The sequence below is a fragment of the Crassostrea angulata genome, chromosome 3 (assembly GCF_025612915.1).
Source record: "Crassostrea angulata isolate pt1a10 chromosome 3, ASM2561291v2, whole genome shotgun sequence".
Classification (NCBI taxonomy): domain Eukaryota; kingdom Metazoa; phylum Mollusca; class Bivalvia; order Ostreida; family Ostreidae; genus Magallana; species Magallana angulata.
Window position 1 is genome coordinate 33,340,962 of NC_069113.1, and position 15,629 is coordinate 33,356,590.

A 15,629-nucleotide genomic window follows, 5' to 3' on the forward strand; every position below is an offset into this window, starting at 1 on the left:
AAATCAATGCATAAAAACATATAAGTACTGTAAATAAATAAAAATACACTGCAACTTTGTTCAATACACTTTAAAGAGCAGAAGAAATTTCCAATAAGTAAATGTGAAGCAAAAAAGATGCCCAGCACATATAAAATATGAAAAAAATATAACTAATTTACAACAAACACACTGCACAGTATTTCATTTAAATAATGTCACAATACAATTTGAAGTTAATTAAAGTTATCAAAGTTAAAAAATATAAAATCCATATTCTTATCAAATTTAAATCTACCGTACCTTGATTTGGCATACCAGTACATGTATTTTACAGTGCTTTAAATAAACACATGCAGTTTTTGACCTTCATGTAAAACTATGCATACATTATTGGTAATACCACCTGACTGGTAATTTCGTAGAGTAATCAAGGCTTTATTGAGTTATACAGAAATCTAAAGGCCCATTTTAATCAGATATAATAAAATTCAAATTTATCTTTGCATGACATTTTGACACAAGAGTACAATTAGTACATCAAAGTCATTCTTTTAATAGTGTTAGATGACATCATAGAGACTCAGAAGATGCTTTTAAAAAAATTAAGCTTGCATGGTTGACAATATACTGGTAACCACTTTACAAAAAGCAACTTGACTGATTTCATTCATGTGGACATATAAGAATCTCTTGCATTTTGTTCACTTTATGACCTGGAAATCATTTTCGTTTTTCTATTATTCACTGTGCACATGAATAGCTATGACTGCTTTAGCCTCAAGCTACCAGTGATGTGAAAACATATTTTATGATATTATTTTCAGATTTCCTTTTGATAAAACAAACTTGCTTCAATCATTATTCCAGGTATAAAGTGATTTTAACATCTGTTGAAGACAAGTAATCTCTCTTATCATAGAAACCTTCAAACACCGACTTCATTTCCTTTTTATATCAGCATCATAATTGATCTTAAGACACAAACCTTTGATAATGATGATGGAAAAAAATCAGCATCATTATTAATTTTAAGACCTTTGATGATGATGGACAAAGAAATCAAAGGTATAAGAATTTACCTTCAGGTTGAGCACTGCAATGCTTCTTAAGTACGAATTAACTGATATTGTACAGAATCAAGTTATGGTAAGTGTTATTTTACAATCACAATAAATTCTTTGATTTTTTTAACAATTTGTTGGAGACCTTATTAAATTTTAGAAGATATTTGAGATGTCATTAGATGCTGAATTATCAATCTTCTTCCTTCCCCGATTTTTTCCCCTGAATATTTCTCCATTACCCCTTATGATCCATGGCCAGTTTGTGTAAAGGCCCAAACTTAGACCTTATATCAGAGCAGCTGGCATGTACATCGGTATTTTCTCCTTTGATTATGGAATTAATCAAAGATTGTTCCATCTTTTTCCCCCTGATCCACACAGGCAGTTTTAGTGTTCATAGAGATATCTTTCCGTTACATTTGACCTGAAAAAAAAAATCCATAAAAAAAATTAATGGCACATTATACACATACATGTAGGTGACAGATTTTGAGAGTTATAAATGTACATGTATCAATTCTATTCCAATTCAAGTAAAAAAAAAAATCAGAACATTTTTTCATTGTAGCATTTTTTCATTCCAATCTTTAAAATACTGTAAACAAACTTTTATTCGCGTGCGAAAATTTTTCGCGATGTTAGCGAGAGTCTTGTCATTGCAAATATTTCTCACTGCGAACCAGTCCTTTGTCTATAGTTTTGATAACAATACAGGTCTGGATAAGGCTTGGTCGCGAACATTAGTCGTCACGAACCAGTTTATCAGCAGTTAATCACGAAATAAAGTCGTCGCGAATAAAAATTGGTTTACAGTAGTACTCCTTCAAAATCATGCATTTATCTAGATCTTACCCCACCCCCTACTTCTGGAAAATTAAAATTGACCATATTAAATTCAAATTGTTTTGATCCACACATAATTATTTTTCATTCTTTTCAAAACTCAAATTTGACAATAATGAGAATGCAAGTTTATCAAGCACCTGTTGTACTACATATAATGCACCTACCTTGTGGGGCTTTCTTCATCATCTGCTATCCTGCTATCTGGTTGTGCCCTGTTTGAAAGTACTGGGATTGTGTTCAGTCCGAAAGCTATCCGCACTTCATCCTCCTGTACAGGACTCGCTATAACTTGTTCTGTCTCTCTTTCTTCCTGGAAACTCTGTCGTACACTGGGTAAAACTGGTTAAAAATCAATTGTCATTACTGACACAGTGAATGTTTTCATATTTTTTTAAGGTGTCAAAATTTCAGCATTTTGTTCGGTAGAATAATTGGCAGTTAATAATTTTTGTATCTCTCTGAAATTTTACATTAGATATTACTAATTTGCATGGTTTCATGTGATATTTAAGAATTTGTGAATGAAAGTTTATAATTTTAACGCAAGAATAAATGAAATTAACAGTAAAAAGTAATAATTTTTCAAGCTATAGTTCCAAATACAAGTAGTATAATTTACACTAGTCATCTTTAGAAACCCGTAATCACGCAGTTTCACTATCTTACCTTAAAGTAGCCAATACTAATACTCCTACATTTAGTGATTGAATGTAATATATATACATGTAACTCACCAGATGCCACTGGTCTGTTATGACCAATGTTACTGCTGGAGTTCTCGAAACTGGAATTTTGAATAGCTTTTAGTGATGTTTGTTCATTTTGTTCAGAAAAATCAATATCCTCACTACCTGGAAAAAAGTTTTGAGACTATGTTTAATAAAAAAAAAAATTCAACCAAATTTTGTCAAAACTTTACCTTTTTTATATCAGGATCCTATTTGTCTATATCACCCAGTTTCTACCCTACAACTTTTGTGTTTTGTACCTGATGTTCTACTGTCCTGGTCAGATTGCATGTTGATGGTAGATGGTAGACTACTGAGATCCACAAAATCAGTAATACTTTGACTTCTTTGATTAGCTTCGCTTTCATCTACTTCCGAAAATATGTCTGGTTCTCTATCAGGAATAGGGTTACCTCTTAAAGGAATGTTGGGATCATCATCTTCCAAACTGGACAAGTCATTAATCGCCTCCCGTTGTTGGGTCACCTTTCCAATTATGCGACGCAATTTTTCTGTTAAAAGAAAGCTAGAGACATTTACCAGGGTATTTAATTATAAGTGGCTTGATGAGAAGGTGAAGAATTTTCTTTTCTTAAATCAAAAATTTCTTATACCATGTACAATCTAAAATTAGAAGCAAACACAGCAGGGTAAACACCATTAACTTTTGGCAAAAGCGTGAGGATAAATAATTTTTATTCTTGCTCAGTTATCTGACTAACTAGACAACATTGAGATGGTGACTATCTCAAAGAGCCCGCTTAAATAAAGGTCACTAAGATGAAAATAGTTTCAGAGAATTTTGCTTTGACCTTGACCTATAAATTTCCAGCTGGCATAGAACTTCTAATTCAATCTCATTACCCCTTACATACAGGCATTTTTTTCAATCTGAACAAGACTAAGCATTAAGCAAATGGGAAAATTCTACAGTCTAAAACTGATTATAAAGAGATCTGCTTAGATCTTCACATTGACTTGGTTCAAGGTCACTGCACACCATTAACCAAACAGCTCTGTTTAAGTAAAGTATTAAAAAAGGATTTTTGCATGGTCCAATAAGACCTTGACCTACAAACATCATTCAAGGTCCAATAAGACCTTGACCTACAAACATCATTCAAGGTCACTACATATCCTTTGATCAAAGGTACCATGTTGGTGAAGCATGAGCCAGATTGGTGTAAAGGGAGGAAAAATATGCTCCAGACAAGGATTTTTCACATAAATCTGCTATGACCTTCATATTTTATCTTGAAAATTGGTTCAAGGTCACAACACACCCTTACTCAAAAGCTCTGTTTATGTGAAGTATGAGCCAAATAGGGCTAAGTGGAGAGTATATATTCTGAAAAAAAGAAGAAGGATTTTTGCGTGGTCTGATATGCCCTTAACCCTTGAACTACAAACCTTATTCAAGGTCACTGCACAACCTTTGACCACAGACACTCTGTGATTGAAGTATGAGCCAGATTGGACCAAGGGGAGAAATGATATGCCCCGGACAAGGATTTTATATATTATTCTGCTATGACCTTAACCTTTGATCCAGAAACATGGTTTAAGGTCACTGCACTCTATGGGTGAAGTATGAACCAGATTGGGCCAAGGGGAGAGAAGATATGCCCCAGACATGCAATCTTGGATGGAAAGATGGATGGAAGGATGGAAAGATGGACAGATGAATGGACAGACTGATCACTAGAGGGTGCCTGCCAAGCAGGACCCTAGTAAGTACCGGTAGATTGTGTTATTATATGATTTTAAGGGGAACACTATGATCATTGGAATTCAAGCACAGTTGAAACTAATTCAACAGAATAAAATGTATGTGGTCTCTTTATTCAATAAGTAATAAAAATAACAGTGCTCATTAATATGAAGTTCTAATTAAATGAATTGCCCAAACCCCTTTTCACCTACAATGGTTTTATATGAATGAAACCAGATTTCTTATGGAGATATATACTGGGAAATGTTTACATCTTTTCACCATTCGGATGTCACTTGGAGTACTTTGCACAATTTTTCAATGTTATCATCTGAGCCTGTTGTGAAACAAAATGCCTATCGACACCACATTTTTAAGCTGTGAATTAGCTAGAGGGGGTGTTTCAAAAGAAAAATTTTGGGATTTTATCATGCTTTTGAATGAAGAGAGTTTGATCCCTGAAGTATTTATGAATATTAAATAACGACTAATTTTTCAAAATGTGCCACATACATATCTTTGGAGAGACTTTAACATTTTAAATGATATTAAATATTCGAATTCAAATGTTACACTAAGCAGATTGATATGTTTTCTATGTTTAATAGTCTTACTGTGATATACTGTGGACCACATGGCTCAGTGGTCATAGGCGTTAGTCCAATAACCCTTAGGTTCTTGGTTTAAACACTGCTCAGGTCCCTTAATGCTGTGCACTTGGACAAGGTTCTTAATCTACATTGTCTCAGTCCATCCAGCTGGAATTGGGTACGGGCTTATGCTTAGGGTAAACCTGCAAGGACTGATGTCCTATCCAGGGGGAGTCAATGACTCTTATCCGCTTAGTGCCATGGAAAATGGGGATAAGCACCAGCCTTATGCGCCTTCATGGTTTGGAGAAGGATTAACTTACCTTTAACTTATTTTAATATTTTTAATATAGGCAACATTCTTTACAAGTAAAAACAATTCATTTTTAGCCCATAAAATAATATGTCACCACCAGAATTAAAATCATTACCTGCCAAAGAGTATCTGCGCACAAGCAAACTGAAAATAAAAATAATGTTCTATATTCTTGAATAAATAAAAGTGGCTGCATGTAGTTTAAAAGAAAAAATTAAGCAAAAGATCAACATCAGCCACTTTGCAATATTACATAAAAAGCTAAATTCTTTCTAACAGGCTTTAAACTCAATTATAAAATAATATAAGGTTATAATAATCCAAGTCTTACCAAATGATACACACAATAAGCAAGAAAGCAATGGGAATGCACACATATAGAAGTGTTCCTTGTGCTCCCACTGGGAACTCTGTAATTGAAAAACCACTTCTAAGAATGTCTTTCTATTACAGGACGAACACAATCCAACAATACAGATTCAACAAGACTAACTACTGGTATAATCAGTAGTTAGAGAATTGATTGGTTCAAAATCAGTAACTAGAGAATTATAGCTGATTGGTCCAATCACATATATGTATCACTATAAGTGCTGATTTTAGGCATTTTTCCGAAGTAACGGTATGAGTTCAATTGAAAAAGGTGTAAATAATATACCGGTAGATAGATAATATAGATAGACAAAAGAAAAATGCATTACCTAATGTATATACAACTACTGGTTCGATAGGATGAGTGACATTCTTATCTTTGTCAACAGGCAGGGGAGAAGTGCTCTCCCCTGATGTTGGTACATCGGTCGCGTTCTCACACACAGCATCAGATGTGGCTGTTCCCTCAACCTTCACTTGGAGTCCAGCTTCAACGGGGCACCTGTTAATTAAGAGGATGTCTATATATAGGACATATCTGTGTTTCCTTCTGAGGTGATTTTCTCTCTCTCTCCCTCTTTTATAAATATATATGTATCACTATGTGCTGATTTTAGGCATTTTTTCAAAGTAATGGTATGAGTTCAATTGAAATTAAGAGGCATAGATATTGATATACATGTATGTACAACACTCTAATTGATAGGAATTTAAAACTTTTTAGAAATTAGAAGCACATATTTTCGTTGGGTCAAAATTTTGTTGTTTTTGAACCAAATAAAATTCTGATGGCATTTAATTTCATCACATCATAATCTCTTTGTATTCATTAATACTTTGATTGAAAATTCCTCATGGATTTAATTTTGTTGATTTTTACTGCAGCCAATGAAAGAAACGAAATAAAATCCTCAATGAATATTTTTGCTTCTACAGTATAGTCATATGTCAAAAACATGATTAATGTACATAAACTTTGCTTTAAAAATTTATATACAATGGAAAATTTTCTTGCATGACTTCAAGCAGAAACTATTTCACATTTGAACACCCCCCCCTCCCCATTTTTTAATAACTGACCCTCTCCCCTCCAAAAATATGATGACATATCAAACTTACTGTGTGTGTGGTTCACAGATGCTCAAGTCTGCTTTAGACTTAAAAAATCCCCTTTGACATCTCTTTATTTTACCTGAATAAAATAAAATGATGAAAAGACTATTAGTATACTTTATAACTAAAGGCATTAAGAATCAAAACTATGTCTTAAATTTTTGAAATGTTGTTCTCAAATAAAATGAAATAAAAAAATATCCTTGCATCTTTATGTTCACATTAATGCAAAGAAAATTCTCTTCATAAAACAATATAGAATAAAAAGTTAACCAAAGTACTAGCCATGCAAAACGAAATGTAATTGTTTGGTGAAAAAACATCTGAAATGTGTTCATTCAGTAGAATTTTATAAATTCTCGAATTCTAAGAAAGATGTTTACAAAGTAACTATGCCATATGCTATTATTATACTTTCATGTTAAATACTGAAATCTGATTGGTTAAGACACAGTTGTCAATCCGTTCTATTACTCTCAGCGTTAGCAACAAACTTAGCAACGGGTAACACTATATAAATAGTGCCTGTTTGGGAGGGTAACAGTTGAAATTGACACCCCGAGAAAACCATTGTCAACCGACGCGTCGGTTGACAATGGTTTTCGAGGGGTGTCAATTTCAACTGTTATCCTACCAAACAGGCACTATTTATTTTGTTATACTGAATGTCTTAATTTTAAAGAAAACTTAACTGCTTTTACATAGGAATAAAGTGAATTCTACGGCGTTGCTACCCGTTGCTAAGTGCGTTCCTAACGCTGAGGGTAATAGAAAGGATTATGAACTGCGTCTAAACCAATCAGATTTCAGTATTTAACATGAAAGTATAACAAAACGAATTGTTACATTGCGCGTAAATTATGTGTGTATGGTTAGGCATAGAATTCACGTCATTTCTGTATAAAAGCAGTAAAAAAAATCTCTAATATTAAGTCATTCAGTATAATGAAATAAATAGTGACTGTTTGGGAGGATAACAGTTGAAATTAACACCCCTTGAAAATCATTGTCAACCTCCGCTTCACGTCGGTTGACAATGGTTTCCTAGAAGTGTCAATTTCAACTGTTACCTTCCCAAACAGGCACTGTTTATATAATGGTACCAAGTATCTTTTTTTTAAAATAAAATCAGTAGTAATTTAAATGTATGAAAAACCATTAAAAAGAAACAAATTAATAATTATTAATTTGATATACCAGTACCTAAAAATAATTTTACAAGCACCACAACAAGCACAAACATTGTCTAGTGAATTTTACATGAAAAGACATAACACATTTATAATTTCATTTCAGTGATGAAAACTATCCCATCACATACAGTTATCAAAATAAAATTCCAATCAATATTTTTTCAATTGATATTGATGTGTATGGTGATCCACACATAAATGTAATATATTAGAGGCTGTTACCGGTACATCAAATTATTTCAAAATCATGCAGTTACCAGTAATACAAGACAAAACCATATACATGTGTATAACCAAACCGTATATCATACCCCAATACAGTTTCCTAATAGGGAACCTAATTCATGGTGATTTGAGGCAAACTTTAGTTTTCATTGTGCATGTTTTTGCGCATTCTAGTAAAATACAGTGTATTTTATACCTTTTATGAAATTGTTTCAATACCATATATAAAATAGAACACAGAAAAAAAACCCAGATAAAAATATATGGATTTTCAAAGGAAATTTTGTTAAAAATAATTTTTTTAATTGTGCGGTAGCTTGGTGAGCATTAATTGCCAATGTGTATTTTAGACATTATGACAAAATGAAGCTTTGTAGGAGTACATAATTTGAGAAATAGCATAAAAGAAAAAGTAAATAGAGTATGCCTTTGAAGTTTTTCATAGAGAATAATGCTATCATCAGGGTTATTTCATTTTGTCTCCTAATATTTTACCCTGAACTATACTAAATCCAATGAGTGAAATCCAAAATAAACATGGATTTAGTACTAGTTTCATGCAACCATAAGCGCATGACATAAAAAAGTTTGATTTACCCATGAAGGTATAGGTATCAGAATGGGCCTGTATAACAAATTGTTACTATTAAAAATAATCCTGAAATTAACAGTGTATAATATTGATTGAAATACTTCAGATTTGTTCCATATGTATATATACTTAAGGCAATTTTAACCAATTAATAACTAAACTAGATTCCACTTACCATTTGTGAAACCTTAATTTAGCATTAGGCACACTCAAATTTTTTAAAAAAATGTCCACTACACTTATTTTCACTCAGTCAACTATTTCAATAATTACTCATTCAATTTTTTTTTTTTTACTTAAGCTGCAAAATTCAGCTTTCATATAAAGCTATTGTTTATACGATGTAACAAATTAGGATACCTTAATTTTGAGAATATATGACATATTCTATAATTATTACCATTGTTGTCCAGTTCAAACCCAGGTCTGGATATTCTGGATTTCGTGTTCACATCATCAATCTTCTGGCAGGTATTGGGGTCAAATCCAAAAAACAATTTCTCCCTATCACAAACACAGACTTTGTCACTGCCTTTCAAACAGGAGTCAAGGTTCCAAATAATTGTTCCATCTAAAATAGTATGTATAAAAATGGAAACTTTAATACCGTATATACAGAGTTATACTTTCAGCCCCTGTTATTTTTGTTCTTCTTATACACTTGCATTAAAGCTTTCGCCCCTCATGTGAACAGTCTATCATCAACATACCATGAGGACATTTACAGTCTATGAAAGCACAGACATTATCACTAAATCCATCAGGAACCTCAGCAGTGTTAACTGGATCCTTGTTGTAAGTTCCAACAGGGCATTTGTAACACCTGTCTTCTCCTGGAGCAGCAATGGAGCCATTACAGAGGTAGAAGCCTTCTCCTATGATATATAAAAGTAGAAAATATATTGTTTTCCCTTGGACTGAAATATCACACTTCCATTGGTTTAAACATAGCACGGAACTGTCTCATATATCTCTATGTTAGTTCAGTGAGAATTGATATTAGGAAATATAGCTGTCATTTGCCATCGCTTCGCCTACTCATTTCAACATATAGCAATACTATGGAATCAAAATTGTTTGTGGGTATCAATGTTCATGGCTTCTGTGGTTGACCTTTGCCCACAATATTTTACATCGCCACAAATGTACATACAAGCATTTGTTTAATATTTATATAAATTTATCCTGATTTAATACTCTAGTTGTTCAGTGTCCATAAATAACAAATCATTTGGGCCCGTGTGTTCACTTGTAAAGGAGACGATTGATGTGTTTATTTCGATCAACAGAAAAAATAATAAGTTAATATAAAGTATCAAAAGACAGCGATAACAGTTTATGTATGTAAAGTGATGAATATTTGAAAAGTCTGAAGTTGAAGAGTGTTAATTAGCCAATCAGCATATATTAGTGCTCTTGATAATTTTAGCTAACAGCGACATCCAACGGCTGTAATTTGTCAGTGCATGCACCAGTGCATAAAATGGCAGAATATTGTTTATTTTAATTTGTCCAATAATGATTCAGTTCTATGGGAAGCAAAGAAATAAAATATGTAGCCTTTGTGTTCACAAGAGAGATATTTTTTTCTCTTTTTAGCAAATTTGGTTGAGTTATCCATCTTTGATGTCACTCACAAAAAAATAGAACTGTACTAATGGTACCCCCCCCCCCCCCCACAAAGCTAGTTTCAAATGAGACAAACATGAATTTAATTTAAGGTTAGATGACACATTTCTCAATATTATATAACTTTTTCTAGGAATTTGTTATCGATTTACTACTACTCTGACAAGCTTTCTTGCAAAAAATTAGGGTACTTTTCCAGTAATTTGTGCAAGATACTAGTGTATGCAATTTCCTATATAATCTGATTGAAAATACACTTGATTTTATGTTAAGTGACTTAATATGATTCTGCAGACAGTAGTTTTAACTACAATATTTGAATTATGTTTAATATATTAAACATAAAGTAAAAGTTATTTGTGTGATTTTGATTCTTGGGGATATCTAAGACCCCGAGTAATGCTCATTAAATACACACAGCCATTTAGAATTACCTGGACGACAGTTTGTTGGTTTACAACATGTTGTAACATCTTCTCCCTCCCTTAACACGTAATTAGGTGGACAAGCCATACATGATACTTGTGAAGCCTAAAAATATATGTTATATTTATATATAAAAAAAACATTCAATAAAGTATTCAAAACAATTTTATCATGCAAAAGTTAGATAGTAAAATCAACATTGATTTTCAATTCTTAAATGCATGAGGCTAAATATTATTTGACAATGAATTATGGCTCCAAGAAGGAGCTTAAATTATCCCACATGTGTACTTCTTGCACTGTTTTAAAATATAACACTGTACATAACACTTAATGCAGGGGAGTCGACAAAAAGTATGGGGGAGTAGATTCCAACATATGGGAGAGTCAATTTTATCCACTTCATGCAGAGACAGGAGGAATAAAGGTCACACCTTTTGTAGGTATTTATAATGTTAAGTATTCCTAAAAAATATATACATTGAAACTTCTCAAAACCGGCACCCCTGAAAACCAGCACCCCCTCAATATCGGCCTATTTAAAAAGTCCCGGCCAGCTCTCTCTTTATTTCTTTTATATAAACCCTTAGAAAACCGGCTACCCCCGAATACCGGACACCGACCATTTTTTGTCGGTCGATCTTTAACAAACGTGTGAAATATACCCTCATAAAACCGGCATATTATGTATTCTATTTTATACCACACTGAGGAAAGATCCGCGATAAATCGAATATCATTGATACAAGCGGCGTAACTGTTTAGATTACAAACTCTTGATTAGATTTTTAAAATGTTTTATCTACCAATATTTTATATTCTAAATTCACACAAAAATATTTTAATTTCAATTCAGATGAATGTTTCCAAAACTGAAATATTTTATCAGAGTTTCAATGTAAACACAAGTTGATATAAGCGGCCTTTCAAAGGCAATTTGACATATGACTTTGTACACATGTACAAAGTTGGTGTCCTAACTTTGTGATTATGTTTGCGTAATGCTTTTACATATCAACTGTAAAATATTATACGTTCATTATTAATATGCATAGTCCATTTTCACAACAAAAATATAAACAAGAGGCCCATGGGCCACATTGCTCACCTGAGGAACAATAGGTATGATAAAATCAGCTTAATAGAGTCATAATACAAACAATCTGAACAATGTACAATAATACATGTAGATCCTGTAAAATAAATAAAATCCATTTTCCCCCTGGATATTCTTATGTTTATAATCATTAGTCCCTTTTATAACAGGATGATTTTATAGTCATATCACTTGTTGAGTATTGCAGTTTCAAAAAACATCCTTTACAATTGTTTATATATGAGAAATTAAGCTACATCAAACTCTGAACCTTCTTGTGAGGCCGAAGAATTGTCCTGGAGCCAAAGTCTTAACAATTATAAAGAATCATCTAGCTGATTAGTTTATGAGAAGAAGATTTTTAAAGATTTACTCTATATATTCCTATGTAAAACTTTAACACCCCCCCCCCAATGTGGCTTCACCCTACCCCCAGGGATCATGATTTTCACAACTTTGAATCTACACTACCTGAGGATACTTCCACACAAGTTTCAGCTTTCCTGGCTGATAAGATTCTGAGAACAAGATTTTTAAATATTTACTCCATATATTCATATGTAAAACTTCTACCCCCCATTGTGCCCCACCCTACCCTGAGGGATCATGATTTTCACAACTTTGAATCTACACTGCCTGAGGATGCTTCTACACGAGTTTCAGCTTTCCTGGCTGATTACTTTCTGAGAAGAAGATTTTTATAGATTTACTCTATATATTCCTATGTAAAACTTTGACCCCCCATTGTGGCCCCACCCTACCCTCGGGGGTCATGATTTTCACAACTATGAATCTACACTACCTGAGGATGCTTCCACACAAGTTTCAGCTTTTCTGGCTGATTAGTTTCTGAGAAAAAGATTTTTATAGATTTACTCTATATATTCCTATGTAAAACTTTGACCCCCCCATTGTGGCCCCACCCTACCCCCGGGGGTCATGAATTTCACAACTTTGAATCTACACTACCTGAGGATGCTTCCACACAAGTTTCAGCTTTCCTGGCTTTCTGGTTCTTGAGAAGAAGATTTTTGAAAATTTCTCGAAATTTTTTATTAATTTCTAATTATCTCCCCTTGAAAACGGGTGTGGCCCTTAATTTTCACAACTTTGAATCCCCTTTGCCTAAGGATGATTTGTGCCAAGTTTGGTTGAAATTGGCCCTGTAGTTCTTGAGAAGATGTTGAAAATGTGAAAAGTTTACGGACAGACAGACAGACGGACGACAGACAAAATGTGATCAGAATAGCTCACTTGAGCTTTCAGCTCAGGTGAGCTAAAAAATGTGCCCCCCCCCCATGCTTTGGGATCGACTCTCCCATACGTTTTGTCAAACTCCCCCATGTTTGGGGTCATTTACAGTGAATGAATAAGGAATGTATTTGACATTGAATTTTCTGTTGGTAAAATACACTCATCCGTCACAATTTAAGGTAGTACTACATATGTCAGAATCAATTATCCTTGCTAAATACAGTGCTACTCAGAGAACAAACTTAATTATGATTAGTTAAGCAATGAAAAATAAAATTTAAAAGTAACTTTTAAATTTTGATTTTTCTCTGTTTACATTTTTTTTAACTTGTAATACACAAAATTGTAAGAAAAATTACTCTCTTTTGTCTTATGATTGGACAAGCTGGTCTAACAGTACTTTAAATACTTAAAATTATACTTATGTGTTAAATTTAGATCTATACTTTACAAATAACTCAGAACTCTTACCTGTAGTATAAATATAAAGAAACAAGTCAACCTGCACATCATTTTTCAGAGAAAAGTTGTTCTGTTTGAATGATGGAATTTTTATCAATTGAATAAGAAATGTTTTTCTTGATCCTCTTGTGGCTCCAGCAATTTTTTTCTCTAACTTTAGATATATACTGAAATACAAAAATATTTTGTGACCGTCTCTGTGAACTAAGCCAGTACATGTGGTTCTAACAACAAGTAAATAAACAGCTCATGCAGTCACCTGGTGGAGCAACTTAAGCTGAAGGGTCCTGAGTTCGAACCTATAGACCGATCCACACTTTACAAAAGTTATGTCCCTTGGCCGCCATCTTTGGGGAAAAACCCATATATTTCTCACAGTAGCCTTTGTAGTTTGGAGGGTTGTAACTTTGTCATTTGACATTAGAAATCTGTTTCCGCTGTGAATTTTATTGCCCCAAGTTGGGGCAACCCACACATCGAAGGACTAAATTAAATTCCAAGAGATTTCTTCACAGGACGCCCAAATATTTGGTTGCATAAAGAAGGGAAAAAAGTTGTTTTTTCCCTTTTGACCTTTGGGTTGACCTCGCAAAGGGGAACAACTTTTACAAAGTGTGGATTGGACTATACATGTGGACATCGCCCTAATGGCTATTCTATTACCTGGTACATATCAATTCCATCGGTAACGTAAATGATAAAACGATTTATAATTGCCTCATTTAACACTAGCTGCATGTCTGTAGCTCCCGGTCTGAAAAAATTCGGATGGACGACCTGGGAGCTACAGTGCCTCCCATAGTGAAAAACTGCAATTTACGGCGCACAAAAAATTGTGCTTAAGTTTTGGAATGATTAATCTCATTTCCGAACACATTCTAATGAAATGATTGATTCCAAAAAATTCCTTGGACATTATACTACAGATATCGTAACTTCACTTGCTTCTGCTATTCTTTTAAACACCATCACCAGACCCGTAATGTGAAGTGGTGCAGTTAGTTTACATATAAAAATGGCGACTCTTGATCTCAATGTAAATTAATATACTTCATTTTCCGAGGTCGAATGGCATGTTTAGGAGATAGCCTGAGGCAAGTAAAGTGACGATATCAGTAGTAAATTGCCTGAAAATTTTAATGGTACTAAAGTGTGTCCCAAGTTATTGCTTCCATCGCTTTTTGATGATTTTTAATAAAATTACACATACCTGTGAAAGAAATCGATTGAAATTGTTAAAAGGGAATATCTCCAAGATATCTTCATTGAACAATTATCCCTTTCCACTCAGAAAAATTCACAGGAACGAAAACAGATTCCTTACTGAGATTTATAACAGGGAATGTTTACATCTTTTCTCCATTCGGAATACACTCCGAATACATCGCGCAATTTTTTAACATTATCATCCGGGCTTATCAATGGCTGATGCAATGCAAAATCTCCGTAGACTTTCAATTTTTGGATGTGTATTGAAACCTGAAGCGGTAGAGGGGGCGTTTCAAAACGGATAATCTGGACATTTTTCATATTAGTGGATGAACGTAGTTTGAGCACAAAGGTATTTACTTTTATTGAAATATCAAGCAAAAAGTGGTGGAAGCAAAAATCTCGATACAGAGTATAACTGTTTTCTCGGAATTTGTGTGAGAATAAGGTTAATCAGTCCAACACTAGCACAATTTATTGTGCGCCGTAAATAGCAGTTTTTTACTATGGGAAGCACTGTAGCTCCCAGGTCGTCCATCCGATCTTAATTATACCCTCTACTCAATATCTATGAATGCAAACAAATGACATTAATTTCGTCCAAAAGTTGAATGGAAACATTTTAACAGTTGTCACATTTGAAGCACTCGTGTCTAAAATTAATTTGACTTAAGCCCATTCCACACGTTAATTAGAAGATAAGATTGGCTATATTTTCTTATTATCCCAGCATTTTCATAATATTGCATCATAAATAAATTTACAAGCATAAACTATCAACCCTACTTACAAATATTATAAGTTTGTGGAACTTTCTAGTT

At 33.4% G+C, this 15,629-nt stretch overlaps 1 protein-coding gene across 1 annotated transcript; it reads right to left on the minus strand.

Annotated features, from left to right (window-relative positions):
- Positions 1–928: 928 nt before the first annotated feature.
- Positions 929–15,616, minus strand: LOC128177844 (uncharacterized). The gene is made up of 14 exons (XM_052844731.1): positions 15,599–15,616; positions 13,714–13,766; positions 13,609–13,667; positions 10,796–10,892; positions 9,443–9,607; positions 9,133–9,303; positions 6,729–6,801; positions 5,939–6,111; positions 5,569–5,647; positions 5,353–5,381; positions 2,881–3,132; positions 2,627–2,743; positions 2,057–2,231; positions 929–1,470 (listed from the first exon to the last, which is right to left on the minus strand). The coding sequence occupies exons 3-14, from the start codon at positions 13,648–13,650 to the stop codon at positions 1,434–1,436; spliced, it is 1,410 nt and encodes a 469-aa protein (XP_052700691.1). The 5' UTR covers positions 13,651–13,667; positions 13,714–13,766; positions 15,599–15,616; the 3' UTR covers positions 929–1,433.
- Positions 15,617–15,629: the final 13 nt, after the last annotated feature.

Bases quoted from the DNA above. Each gene is read 5' to 3' on its own strand.
- LOC128177844 (XM_052844731.1), bottom strand. From the start codon at position 13,650: ATGATGTGCAGGTTGACTTGTTTCTTTATATTTATACTACAG. The intron at 10,893-13,608 runs GTAAGAGTTCTG...ATATATTTTTAG, and splicing joins TCTTTATATTTATACTACAG to GCTTCACAAGTATCATGTAT. The intron at 9,304-9,442 runs GTATGTTGATGA...ATACTATTTTAG, and splicing joins AGACTGTAAATGTCCTCATG to ATGGAACAATTATTTGGAAC.